At 41.4% G+C, this 13,556-nt stretch overlaps 1 protein-coding gene across 7 annotated transcripts in view; it reads left to right on the top strand.

Moving 5' to 3' along the window:
• The window catches only part of CFAP95 (cilia and flagella associated protein 95), a 138,096-nt gene that overhangs the window by 30,020 nt on the left and 94,520 nt on the right, over positions 1-13,556 (top strand). For all 7 annotated transcript variants that reach the window (XR_016019425.1, XR_016019426.1, XR_016019424.1 and 4 more), the window contains exons 3-4: positions 10,096-10,214; positions 11,087-11,155. Coding sequence is in view for 3 of the 7 variants with exons in the window: in XM_074330543.2 (XP_074186644.2) it covers positions 10,096-10,214; positions 11,087-11,155 (188 nt within the window). In the remaining 4 variants the exon portion in view is untranslated. The remainder of the gene's footprint in view (positions 1-10,095; positions 10,215-11,086; positions 11,156-13,556) is intronic.

Raw genomic sequence — 13,556 nt, 5'->3', positions numbered from 1 at the left:
GTATAGACGAGGACGCTGAGGCAAGTAAAGCTTTATCACTTGTTTGAAATCAAATAGCTAGAAAGTGTATTAAAAATTAAAATCCATTTGTCTCCCCTGGTTCCAAAATCTATGATCTCAAATACTTTCCCAAACTGCCTCTTGGCGTGCCAGGTTGCTCTCTCTTCCTTGTCCAGTGGCCTTTTAAACATCTGACACTGCATCCTCCTTGCAGAAAATGAGCCTGATTATTATTATTATTATTTTTTTTTCCTGTGGCTTGAGTATTGTATACATCTCACTGCATATGTCTTGGGGCTTTGATTTCTTACAGCTTAGCTTTAACCTCTGTCCTGTTACCCAAATTATGTCCACACTTGTGCTGGCTAGCCCTAGTCCCATCTGTTTCTCCTACTGAATGCCTTCTTAGCATTTTTGGTGTTTTTGCAAGATTGCTGCTGAGTGGTTGCTTATGTCTACCAGCATTTCTTTTTAGCTGATTGAAAGTCTCCTTGCCTTTAAATACTGCTGCTGAGGCTAAGGTAAGCATCGTTTATTTGTAAAGAGAAGTAAGATGGAACCCACTGCGCCTACATTTTGGCTGAGACTCCAAAAGGTCAAGAACAAAATCATGTGCCAAAGGGAAATATTAGGCCATTTAGATAAGACCCTCAAAGAAGATAGTACCCTTAGGCCACAACTCACATACAGGATATAAGAGGATTGAAATCCAAGAAACCAAAAGAGGAGTTTGAGAGTAGAGACATCGTTTTGGAAAAAGTGTATTATAAGTCTCATCCGCATACCCTCTTGGGTGCCTGGTGAAGTTACAGTTATGAAATTCTGGGGATTTGTTCGAAGCAGCAGAGCGGAGAAAGATGGGCACCAGCTACATGTACATCATTGGTAGGGCAAGGATAAGTGAGTACTCAGGGTCAGATGTGGCTTTTGGAGATTAGACGTGGGCCATGTTGAATTGAAAGGTGATATGAGTCATTTCAGAGCCTATCTAAGAGCACCTCATGCAGGGATGGGGGTTGGGGGTTGGCTAGATTCACAGGGGCTGAAGCAGTACGTTTAAGTCCAGCCAGTGGCATCCTGTGTCATGGAACATCCCATTGAATGTTCCCAGAAAGGATCTCAACATCTTCTAGAACACCCCAAGAAAGTCTGCTTTGAATGTCTAGCAGTGCGAGAGAGGGTCAGAGACAGACACGGCCAGAGGAAACCAAAACAAGAGCATTGTGCTTTATGAGAAAAATATATATTTGGTCATTCAGATGACCAAAATATCTTCATCCATAGTTCCTGGCTTACAGCTCCCCAAACCCTCGGAGTTTCCTAAGTGTTGAGAGTGGAAAAGGTATCTTTTGTTGTGTGAATGAGGTGATTTTTTTTGGAAACACCTAAGGATAGGGGTTGGTAGCCAGTGACACCAGCCATGTGATTAGAGGGTTGGAACTTTTAGGACCCCTCTCTGCTACCACCTCCTGAGAGAGAGGGCTTGGAGATGGAGTTTAATTACCAGTGGTCAATGATTTAACTAATCATGCCTATGGAATGAAGCCTCCACAAAAGCCCAAAAGGATGGGGTTTGGAGAGCTTCCATGTTTGTGAATAAGAGGAGATGTGGGGAGAGTGATGTACCTGGAGAGTGCATGGTAGCCCCACCCCTTCCCCATACCTGGCCCTGCGCATCTCTTCCATCTGGCTGTTCCTGCCTTTTATAACAAACCAGTAATCCAGTGAGTAAAATGTTTCTCTGAGTTCTGTGAGCCACTCTAGCAAATGCATGGAACTCAACGAGGAGGTCACAGGCACCTCTGATCCACAGCTGACAGGTCAGAAGTAACAACCTAGGCTTGCAGCTGGTATCTGAAGTTGTTGGGGTGGAGACAGTTTTGTGGGATTGAGGCCCTTCATCCGTGAAATGTGATGCTACCTCCCCGTAAATGATATCAGAATTGAGTTGCAGTGTAGGACAGGCACTCAGTTGGTGTCTAGAGAATTACTTGATGGTGTGGGGAACACAATGCCTCTGCCACCACAGTGGAATTGAGTGGGCAGAACACCAAAGAATTTTACCTCTTCCTTTCCTGCATTTACCTCTCTCCTTCCTCATATCCCCATATTCTTGGCTCCAACATCCAAGGAGCCAGAGGGAGTCGGGGAGTAGGGAAGAAGTCTAAGGGGGACTTGAGAAGAAGCCCACTGTGCTGCCTTTTTCCACAGAAGGAGACCAGGCCAAAGCAGCCTGAAGTGGAGGCACAAAACATCTTACATTTTAAATGAAGAGTGAAGTTTTGACTAGTACATGGGACTGGGTAGTTTACTTACCTCCATTAGACTTTTCTTGGGCGAGAAGTAGCCAGAAGATTTTTATATTATCTGAAAGTGACCAGAAAAGTCCTGGGGCCTATTGTATATTTCATCAAGCAGCATAAGAAGGAATTAGCTCCTCCAAATGACTATGGATGGACAGTGATGGAGAAAGAATAGATTTCTTTTTTCTCTCTCTTTTTTTAAAGATATAGTTTGAATTTACTTTTTTTTTTAAATTTTACTGGGGAATATTGGGGAACAGTGTGTTTCTCCAGGGCCCATCAGCTCCAAGTTGCCATCCCTCAATCCAGTTGTGGAGGGCGCAGCCCAGCTTCACAAGTCCAGTTGCCACCCTCAATCTCTAGCGGCAGGGGACGCAGCTCACCATCCCATGCGGGAACTGAACTGGCAACCCTGTCATTGAGAGCTCGCACTCTAACCAACTGAGCCATCCGGTTGCCCCTAAATTTATTTTTCTGATTGTACCTACTTACAAGTCCCACTTGTTCAATGAGCCAGTTATCCATTTGTGTATAAAAAAGCATTCACGTCATCCCTTTCTTGCCTCTTTCCTTACTTTAGTTTTCTTCATGGCTCTTAAATCACTGGACAGATTTTAGACTTACTTAATTTTCATTGTCTGTCTCCCCCTGCTAGAATACAAGCTCCATGAGAGAAGGAACTTTGGTCTGTTTTTTTTCCTACTGTATTTCCAGTTTCTAGAACGGTGCCTGGCACATAGTGAGTGCTCAATAAATACTTGTTGAAGAAAGAAAGGAAGGAATGAAGGAAAGGAGGGAGGGGGAAAGGAAGGAAGGACTACATTCAATAAACATGTACTGAGGTCCTATTATTTTGCCAAGTGTTGGAGTAAGAAACATTATGCCAAGTTATTACGTTAAATGCTAGGGTAAGAAACAGAATTCAAAACAAGATCCCTCTATATTAGGAACTCAAAGGCATGGAGGAAATTGGGATGAGCAACCACAGTGATGATGGATGCTATGAAAGGGAGAAGTGTATGATGGGTGCTGTGAGGGGCACCTGAACTGACATGGGTGGCAGGGAGGGTCAGACATGGCTTCCTAGTGGGGATGGCCCCTGTGAAGCTCCTGAGCTGAACCATCTCTTGAAGGAAACTGGAAACATAGCCCTCAGATTTCAATGGTGGCTTAATGAATTTCCTATGCTGATGGTCCCTCAGGCTTCAGGAATGGGGCCACAGGAGATCCAGATTTACAGGGGAGCAGTAATTCAAGTTCACTGGCCTTTCTCTGGTTATCATTAGTCTAAGTGATTTTGGGAAAGAGCACTTTAAACTACAGTATTTTGTTTTGGTATTTTATTTGGACTTTATTCAGGGGTTACTTAGCTATACCAGGATGCGTCCCATGCAAACTCAAATGATCAAGAGTACTTCTGTCATCTTTTGTTCATTTGTCAAGTCTCTCACCTGAGACGACCCCAGGCCCTGTCATAATCGCAGTCATAAGACTGACTCTACGGAAGCGGGACATGTTGAATCCTGTAATCTCAGAAGGATTAAGTGCAGAGCACATTTGGTGCTGTGTCATAGAAGGTGACAACTTTTCGGACACAAAGGAACAAAGAAAAGCGAGTTATTTTGATAGACAGATTTTTCTCATACAGCTAATGAACCAATGCCAAGGCATTTTTGGAACTCACAAGACAATATTGATGAGCAAATTAGGCTAATATTAGTATTAACAACATTACAGACATTTTTTTTAGACTTAAAAATGGCACATAAATGACTAGCACAAAAATATGCTAACACTCATTTTATAAATAGATGAAGCACAGCTAAGTAGGCCTCAGATATGAGCTAGTTCAGTGGATGAAAATAAGACGTTTAAAAATTATTAAATTAATTAAAATATCCCTTAAAGGAATATAAAGGGATATAATTATACTGGATCTGAGAAATTCAGTTGTCATTTACTGAATTGGTTCCAGTGTTTTTTTTCTTTGACATTGAATGTTATTTTGACAACTCTAGTCTTATTGATACTTCTTGCATTCAGATCTAAGTACCTGAAAGAGGCATAGAGATCAAAGTTTTGTAAATGGAAGAATTTTAAATGCTATTGTGGGAGAACCACTTCAACCAGGAGAAAGGAAACTGTTTTGGGATAAGGGGACCCCTCATTCTTCCTGTCTCCATAATCTCTGGGCTTGGAGTTGCTGCCGTGGGTTCCAGCCTCTTTTCTGATATCAGCACACTGAATTGACCTGTCCAGTTTCAGAAATTCTGTATCAATTTTGGCCCACTAGATGTACTTTCCTTGTTTTCTGCTGCAGCTGTGGGTTTATTCTAGCAAATATCTTCTCTATCATTGATAGGGATTTGGGACAGGAACGAAAGTAGTCACCTGCCATTTTGATCCCATCATTCTCCTTTGCAACTCTTTTTCTATAGCACTAATCATGCACTGAACTTAACTTTTAGATAAACTGGATTTTAATTGTTTGTGTATATCAGTTTGCTAAAGCAAATGTAACTGTTATTGTTGAACAAATGGAACTCAAAATGTGCAATCACTCCACACACACACACACACACAGACACACACCTATGTTTTTTGCCTCCATTGTCTGTTTGCTCTGCTTTGTGGAGTTAGTTTTTTCTCTACCCATGGATAAAATCGTGGGCAATTTCCATCATTTTTATGGGCACTCTCAGATAGTAAAATGTCTATTGGTCACATTTCAATAATTAAAATATCTCATCAAAATTATCAATTTCATATAAAATTAAAGCTCTTCCCTTTCTCCAGTTAGGGTCTGCTCCCAGTCTGAGAAGTGAGCGGAGGGAAATGTGTGGGCAGGGGGTTTTAGCTGATTTTCTATTTCTTCACTTGCTCTGCTCCTCCCTTCCCTCAGACAACTAGACAACTAAAAAGCTCTCTTGTGATTATCTTACTAATATTAATTACTTAGCTGTACCTGTGTTTGTGACATAATTGTTTTGTTTTCTGAGAGTGACCGGAAAAAATATAACACTTGTCCAAGATTTATTTTTTGTAGGGGCAAGGAATGAACCATCCCCCAAAGGCTAGCATAAAAAGGCAGTGGAGAAAAACAATGGAATTATTTGTCTGATTGTACTGCATGAGACCCAGTTGATTAAAATAATAATGGGAAGGAGTCTCTCGCTTCTCTGGGATCCTTTAAATATGACACTACTGAGTTCACCTAGACATCAAAACAGCCAGAATTTCCAAGGGCAAAACTGCTGAGAAATAGGAATAGTCTTTTGAATGACTTTTAAAGATACAGACTTCTAACAAAGTCTCAGTGTTTACTTGTTGATGATAATGACTTTTTTGGCAATGGTGCAAAAAAGCTACAGTTGGTAGGGGAGTGCTGTTTAACAGGGTAAAATAAGACTCTTCCTCAGTTATAACGGAAGGTTTAAGATCATGGAGGCCAACTTCTTCATTACAAATTGAGATGCCGAATTACTCATGTAGAACATGCAAAGCATTTGGGCAGTAACTGATTTTGAGCCTCTTGGTCTTGCATCCACCTTGAAAATTAAAAAAAAAAAAAAAAAAGTTGAAATTGAACAGATCTGGCCAAGACTATTTAGAATTTAAAGGGGTCATTTGGAGCTGGTGTGCTTACTGAGTCCCACTCCTCTTGTTGTAGGGGTGATAAGTATGTCTCATTCACTTCAAGTCTTTGAGAAAAGCCTCAGGGACACTAGGCTGGGAACTTTTTTTTTTAATTGGGGAATATTGGGGAGCAGTGTGTTTTTCCAGCACCCATCAGCTCCAAGTCAAATTGTTGCTTTCAATCTATTTGTGGAGGGCGCAGCTCACTGGCCCATGTGGGAATCCAACCAGCAACCTTGGTGTTATGAGCTCTGCGCTCTAACCAACTGAGCCAACCGGCGGCCGCCTAGGCTGGGAACTTGATTAGTGTCTCCCTGAAGTTGGGGAACTTGGTGGACAGGAGTCTGACTCATTCCTGAAGCAGCCTGTGGCATCAGAGAAGAGAGTTGACTTGGGAAGTACCTGCACTTCCTTCAATATAGGTCAGAGGAGTATGCTTTCTGGCGACTCTACAAGGAACCCAAGAAAAAACTGTCGGTTGAGGATCATATAAAATGACTCATCTGAAAGAGAGTCTGCCAGGGGGTAAGTCATCCTCAGCAGAAAGAGGCTGGTTACCCTCAAATGTGGAATTTGAGCGAAGTCCTAAGAGACCTGCTCATTTCCTGTACCAGTCACCCAGGTTATATGTCTACTGGGTTTTCTTAATGCTGCACATGTGGGAAGAATTCACCTTGGAAGATTAGAAATGAGGACTTTAAAAAAATTGATACTCAGGAAAATAAGGAGTAAGAATGATATTATGAAGTGAACTTTCTGTATTTTTTGTATTACCATTTGACTCAAGCTTGATTTTATTATGCAAATTAAATGGAAATTTTAGTGATTATCCTGTGAGTTTGTGAGTTTGTGCTGTTAATTTAGCTGTCACATACCAAATTGCCAATCTCCAGTATATATAATATATATCCACATCCCAAAAGACTTTTAAACATACATTAGTGCTTTTATAAACTACCCACCCTTATGTCAGGTTATGAACATTTTAGACCAAAATAATTTTTCACACTACGATGGTGTAGGATTAGGTTTGCCTACATGCAACGAAAATCGCACATCAACAGTGGCTGTTCACATAAGGTTTTATTCTTTCATGTAAAAAGTCTGGAGGATAGCAGGCTAGGAGTGCTATGGAGGATCTATAAATAATCGGAAACCCACTCCTTCCAGCTTTCTACTGCTCTTCCATCTTTTGGGCCCAAGACAGATGCTGGAAACTTGTCATTATATCTGCATTCCATGCAGCAGGAAGGGAAAAACAGAAGAGGGACCTTTCCCAGAGGTTGTATAAATTACTTCCACTTATGCCTCACTGTCCAGAACCAGTCCCTGGTTGTATCTAAGTATAAGGGAGACTAGACAATGTCATCTGAAACACCATAGGCCCAGATAAAATTTGGGGGTTCTATTACTGATGATGATAGGCAGTCTAATATTGGGGGATAACATTTGCCTCTGATAAAGAAAACACGAGGTTAAAAAGCCATCTCTGGAGTCAGATGGCCTCTCTTTGATTGTTGGCTCCACCATTTATTAGGTTGTAACTGGTCAAGAGTCTAAAACATCCTGTGTCTTTATTTACTTAGGTGTAAAGTGGGAATAGTAAAGATTCAGCAGCATTTAATGTGAAGACATTTTGAATGGGGTCTGGCCATGTGCTATTGTTACTATTATCCCCATGGTTTAGTACTATTATCACCAAGCTACAGTCAGTATAGCTTCTGGAGTTTACTACTCTAGCCCTAGAATTTAGTAAGATGCCCAGCACTTCATAGACATGGATGGATGGATGGATGGATGGATGCAGGGATGGGTGGATGGATGGTTGGATGGATGGATGAATGAATCAGACTGCATGCGTTTTAAATTGTGGAACTTCTACTTTCTAGATGGTTTACATGGTCATGACTTAATCCCCTTCAGCCTCAGTTTTCCCATAAAATGAAAATAAACTCTTCCAAGCATTCTTTCTTTCTCCCTCCTGATCCATTCTCCACCCTTTTCAATCCTGCTCTGGGCCAAGGAGGCTGACTTTTATGGATTGCATCAATGAACTCCCTGGCCTTCTGGCTTCCTGTTGGGATTGGCCTGTGGAAGGCACTGGCAGGTGATCAGAAGTGGGAGGAGAGTGAGCTTGAACATTTATTCCTGTGGTTTCCTCCCTGCAGGGCCATGGTTTGGCAGTGGCTATGTGATACAGACTGAATGTTTGGGTCCCCCGAAAATTATAATGATGAAATCCTAACCCCTCAGTGGTATTAGGAGATGGGTCATTTGGGAGCCCTGGGATGGGTTGTGAGCTTCTAGTAAAGCCCCCAGAGAGCTTCCTCCTCCTCCCTTCTGCCATGTGAGGACACAGTGAAAAGATGGCCTTTTCCAGACACTGAATCGGTCGGCACCTTGATCTTGGATTTCTCAGCTTCCAGAACTGTGAGAAATAAATTTCTGTTGTTTACAAGCCACCCAGTCTGCAGCACTTGTAACCAGTAATGGACTAAGACACTGTCTGTCTGTTCTGAAAGCCACAACTATCACGTGGCCCTCTTTTTACAGCTGTAGGTCTTTCAGGGTTCCAGTAACTGCCGCTCCATTATGGCTCCCCACTATTGCTATCCTCCAATGACATTTCAACATTGTTTGTTGATTTTCTGAATGCTGGCTGGCCACACTTTTATTAATACAACCTTCATTAAAATCTCTTCAGTTCCCCATTTCATTGTTCTTTTTCGTCTGCGACCATGATTGATACACAACACTCCTAGGGTTACTTGGAGTGTTTAATGAAATAACGCATACACAGTGCTTAATGCAATGTCTGACACAGAATAAGAACTCAATAAACTTAAGCTCCACCAATGCTATTATCATCTGTTTTTGTTTACTTCTCATTATTTCATGTTTGGTGATATCTTTGTTTCATACAATTTTCAAAGGTGTTTATTAATTTGTTCAAGTATTTTACTGCCCCAAATGATCAGAGCATACCTAAGGTTAATTTTGGGGTCAAACTTACACCTTAAAACAAAACGGTAACTAGTAATTTTCCCCCCTAAAAGATATGTCTTATTTTTCGTGAAAGTATAAAATATGAAGCCCAATACTGTGTCCTCTGCCATTGACTTGTGAATCTGGGAATCTAAGAAGAGGAGTAGTTGAACTGAGGGTGTAGGAATCAGAGCTGGGAAACTGGGCTGGGAGGCTGGTGATTCCGGAAGTTGAGGTCTTAGAGGACATGACTCAGGGAGCCAAGGATCAGCAGGGCCATGGAGTCGACCAGGGAAGTAGGACCAGAGACTCCAAGTAAAATTGCTTTCAGTAGGATGGATTCCTAGTTATTATAGAGCCTTATACTGACCCAAAGTGGACCAAAGGCATGTGATTATAGCTATGATAGTCTTGCAGTTGAAGTCTCCAAATTTCTATACAGTGGTTTCTCCGTTTTTAAACAACATCTAATGAGATTAATATGATCTGGGCTTCCTTGGGTGTGTTGTGGAACCTATTCTGGAAGCTCAGGGAAAGTAATGGGTTCTCTTGGTGGTGGTGAGTTCTGGTTCTGTGCTGTGAACCTCCACATTTGTGATCTTCTAGCGTTTGTATGGAAATATTCAATCTTCAGCCTCCGTTTTTGTTCCTACGATCCCCTAGATGTTACCCATGATGCATCTGCAATTGGTTAGAGTACATCTTACAGTCTGAAAATTTTCCTCATAGTAATAATTGCTTGTAATTCATTGAGTTTGTCATCTACGATAGAGAATGGAGAATGATGATGAGGACGATGATGATTGTGTCTGAAGTCCTATGTGATTTACAAAATGATTGCTACAAACATTTCTTTACTTAGAGAAGTTAAAATATATTTACCTTGAGAAGGAAATAGAAAGCAGATGTAATTACTATTTAATTGAATGCAGTACTTTCCATTTCATAGAAACAACTAATTTGAATTTTATTTTCCAACAACACATAGTAAGGAATTGCCATTTTTACGTAGTTATGATGAAATAGTTAACTGCTATGAGATATCACTTATTTTTAATGTCAGTGAATTCAACAATTAAAATCAGAATGTTCTTCAAAGAAATATATTTTAGTAACTGACCATTCTTTACAGTTAATTTACTTTTCTTATATATGGCTTCTGCTTTTCCAGACTTGGATATCAGAAACACAAGAACAAATGGCACAAGTTTATTTAAACACAGAACTGGCCGAAATGAAAAGCAAGGCTTTATTGAATGAGGAAACAATGAACTCTGGGATTGTTGAAAGGTATGCTTAATATTTCCCTTTGCTTACAGACCAGGCACATACAGGGAAGGATTTACATAACTGTTGAAGTGGTATAGTGACCCCAGCTCACATCAGAGGAACACATCTCAACACTTTCTGTCGATGCCATTCCATCTGTTTGGAATTCCCTTCCCTCGGTTGTTTGCCAATCAGCACTACTCATTCTGGGTCCAGCTACAATGTCATTTCTTCTGTACACGTGTTTCCAGTCAGGGTTCTGACTATCTAGGTTTGACCCCCAGCTCCACAATTGACTTATAAAAGTCATGTGGTATCGATAACCCTCAGTTTATTCACCTGTACAATAGGAATTATAAAAGTATCTACTTCGTAGAGCTTTTCTGAAATTCAGATGAAATAAAGTATGAAATGTGCATAGAAATATTGCCTGAGGTGCATTAAGAATTAGGTAAGCTGTTATTAATCAGAATTAGTTGCTCTTATGTCTTTGCCCTCTGAGCATTTTGCTTATGTTCTACATAGCTGTTGTACTTAGATTCTAGTTAGTTATATGTATGTGTGTTTCCCCTGAGACAGAGAGTTCCTTAAGGGTTGGAACTGTTTCTTAGTCACAGCTATAGTCCTGCAACAGTACCTTTCTATGGAAGTGTGATATAGACTGTCTTATATTGTAATTATTGGAAAATGTAGTCAAACTAACGATGAAATGCTGCAATGTCCATTTACACACTGGGACATTTTACTTTGCAAAAGTACATAAAGTTGCAAACATGGAAATCCTTTAAGAAAGAATTGCCATAAAAATTCAGTCCCAAATTAGTTTTCTCTGGCTTTGATAGTCTATAAATGTCAATCTGACGTGTTTCTAAAACTTGTTATCTTCTTCCCAGGGACACTGGCTTGCCGATGACAGGCTTTGGAGCCCTCTTTACTAGACACCCACCAGATCGGCACAAATTGTGAGTAATTGTTAAACTGCTTCAGATTGCACAAAATGTTTCTTAATGATTCAGGAGGTTTGTTTGCAGGGGTGAAGCGATGAGAGGAGTACCAAGGCCAACAAAATGCCCTTTACGTGGCATTTTACAGAATTCTTTTTTTAACAAAATGTTCCCCCTGCCCCATCAATATGCATAGTTGGTGCAAAAGTAATTGCGGTTTAAAAGGTTAAAAATAATTGCAAAAACCGCAATTTTGCGACAACCTAATAATAATACAATCAATCCATATTGTTCATGGATTCCATATTTGCGAATTCTCCTACTCACTAAAATTTATTTATAACCCCAAAAATCAATACTTGGGGAGCTGTTGCCATCACTGACGAACATGTAAAGAGTGTGGTGATAAGTGTGAGATGCCCACGTTATCAGCTGAGGTTGAACAAGGCGAGGCTCTCATACTGTAAGCAAGTGTCCTTTCCAGGTCTGTTTAGTGACATTTTGTGTGTGTGTGTTGCTGATGATTTTGCTGTTTGAAATGGCTCCCAAGTATTGGGCTAAAGTGCTATCTAGTGATGCTAAGCAGAAGAAAGTTCTGATGTGCCCTATGGAGAACATCCGCGTTAGATAAGCTTCCTTCAGGCATGAGTTATGGGTCCGTTGGCTGTTTTACAGAGTCTGCCTGAGATGGGAGTGAGAATGCCCTAAACGATAATGTCACAGCTCATTTCACAGTCACCTGTTATGATTCAGGCCAGGCATTCTAAGCCTGCGAGTCCTGACCCCGGTTGCTTCAGTAAGGCTGGCCTGCATCCCCAGCCTGCCGGAGCACCTCTGAGTTGGCTGGCAGCTCCGCGAGGAGTATCCCCAGGATGGTCCTGGAGGAGGGTGTGCTTCTGGCTTTCATCAAGGTGATGAGCTAAAAACATCCTGCCGACTCCCTTCCCTGTGCTGTAATCCCAACTTTCCAGCAAAGACGTGGGAAGGCAGAATGAATCCAGAGGCAGACTTTCAAAACTGTATCAAAACTCTGAGAAACGCTAAAGAAAATAAAGGACTAGAATAGGAGAAGTCTACGGGATGGGAAGAGGGGAGAAAGGAAAAGGTCAGAGATGAGGTCGCTAGATGGAGCCTCAGTCCAGTCCAGCGGGGGAGCTGGGATCGCCGTGGGCCAGGCTTAGGCAGGAGATGGATGAGTCTTGTCTATTGTGTTTGCAAACTCGGATTATATGCTCAAAGTTGCATTTTCTGCATTGTCTTTGACTGCTGTTTTTAATCCAAGGAAGAAAATGCGACAGCCAGGGCTCTATATAATAGAAGATTTGACACCAATAGTCAGCTTCTCTGAAGCTCCGATCTCAGCACTGAGATCTGTAATGAGAGCCTTAGAGAGCCAGTAGGACCCTGAGTTGTCTCCCCCAACTCCAGTTAGAGAAAGCGGTCTTGGATATAGAAGAACTGGGTAGTGCACCTTAGGGAGAAAGAAATGCCAGGGAAAATAAGTACAGTTAATCCCAGCCATCTGCACTCAACTCGTATTTCCCACACTCAGTGAAGACACGAGCTTAGGCTCAGTTTTCACTGGTCCGCCTATGTAGTCATCAAAAGTGGAGGCAACGGATAGTTTTAGGAATAATACAGATGAAGTTCCAGTTTTAAAAAAATCGTGACACATCTAAAGAACAAAAGCATCATGAAGAACGAGATATAGGCAACCTATACCAGGGGAAGTAGATCTGATGGAGCAAATGGAACAGGAGTTGAAAGCTAATGGAACAGAACATTATTATTTAGGAAACCAAGGAAACAGCAGCAAAATAACAAAAATCAGGTTGACATTAATTTCCCAACAGCAGCACTGGATACAAGAGCATACCATTAAAGGATTGAAGGAGAAGAATTTTGAACCCAGAGTTATTTAAATGTGAAAGTCAAATAAAGCTATCTCTAGGTATAAAAGGGCTGGTTTCAGACTTACTATCCTGCCATGAATAACTATAGAACTGGGCAAAATATATTAGGTAACTTTTGTCAAGTTTGCTAGCAACCAGTGAGACTCTGTGTCCTTGAGAAGAGCAGTGACTCACCTGAGTTTACCTGGCCGTGGTGCAGGCAAATGAGCCCAAGTGCAGAGCAGTGTTCTTGTTGAGTTTGGAGGTGGCAATGGGAACTTAGAGCTTCTGATAGGACTAGAGTTGGTAGGACAGGGTATTGGAGACAAGGAAGTTGCATGTGGAGGTGGGAACAGAAGTCTGCTTCGGGTGATTGATCAGGGTCTGGACTCTGCATGCACTCTCAAAATACTACATCAACTAGGGCTATCTATAGTGTATCCTGATATTTCCCAGCGGCTCTCTCCTGCATGGTGGTATTGTGCAGTGGGCTCTGGGGCTAAGAGACCTGCCTTCAAATCCTGGCC

Source organism: Rhinolophus sinicus, chromosome 16 (genome assembly GCF_057876585.1).
Source record: "Rhinolophus sinicus isolate RSI-liver-muscle chromosome 16, RSI-T2T, whole genome shotgun sequence".
Taxonomy (NCBI): Eukaryota; Metazoa; Chordata; class Mammalia; order Chiroptera; family Rhinolophidae; genus Rhinolophus; species Rhinolophus sinicus.
This window is presented reverse-complemented; position numbering and strand designations above follow the sequence as displayed.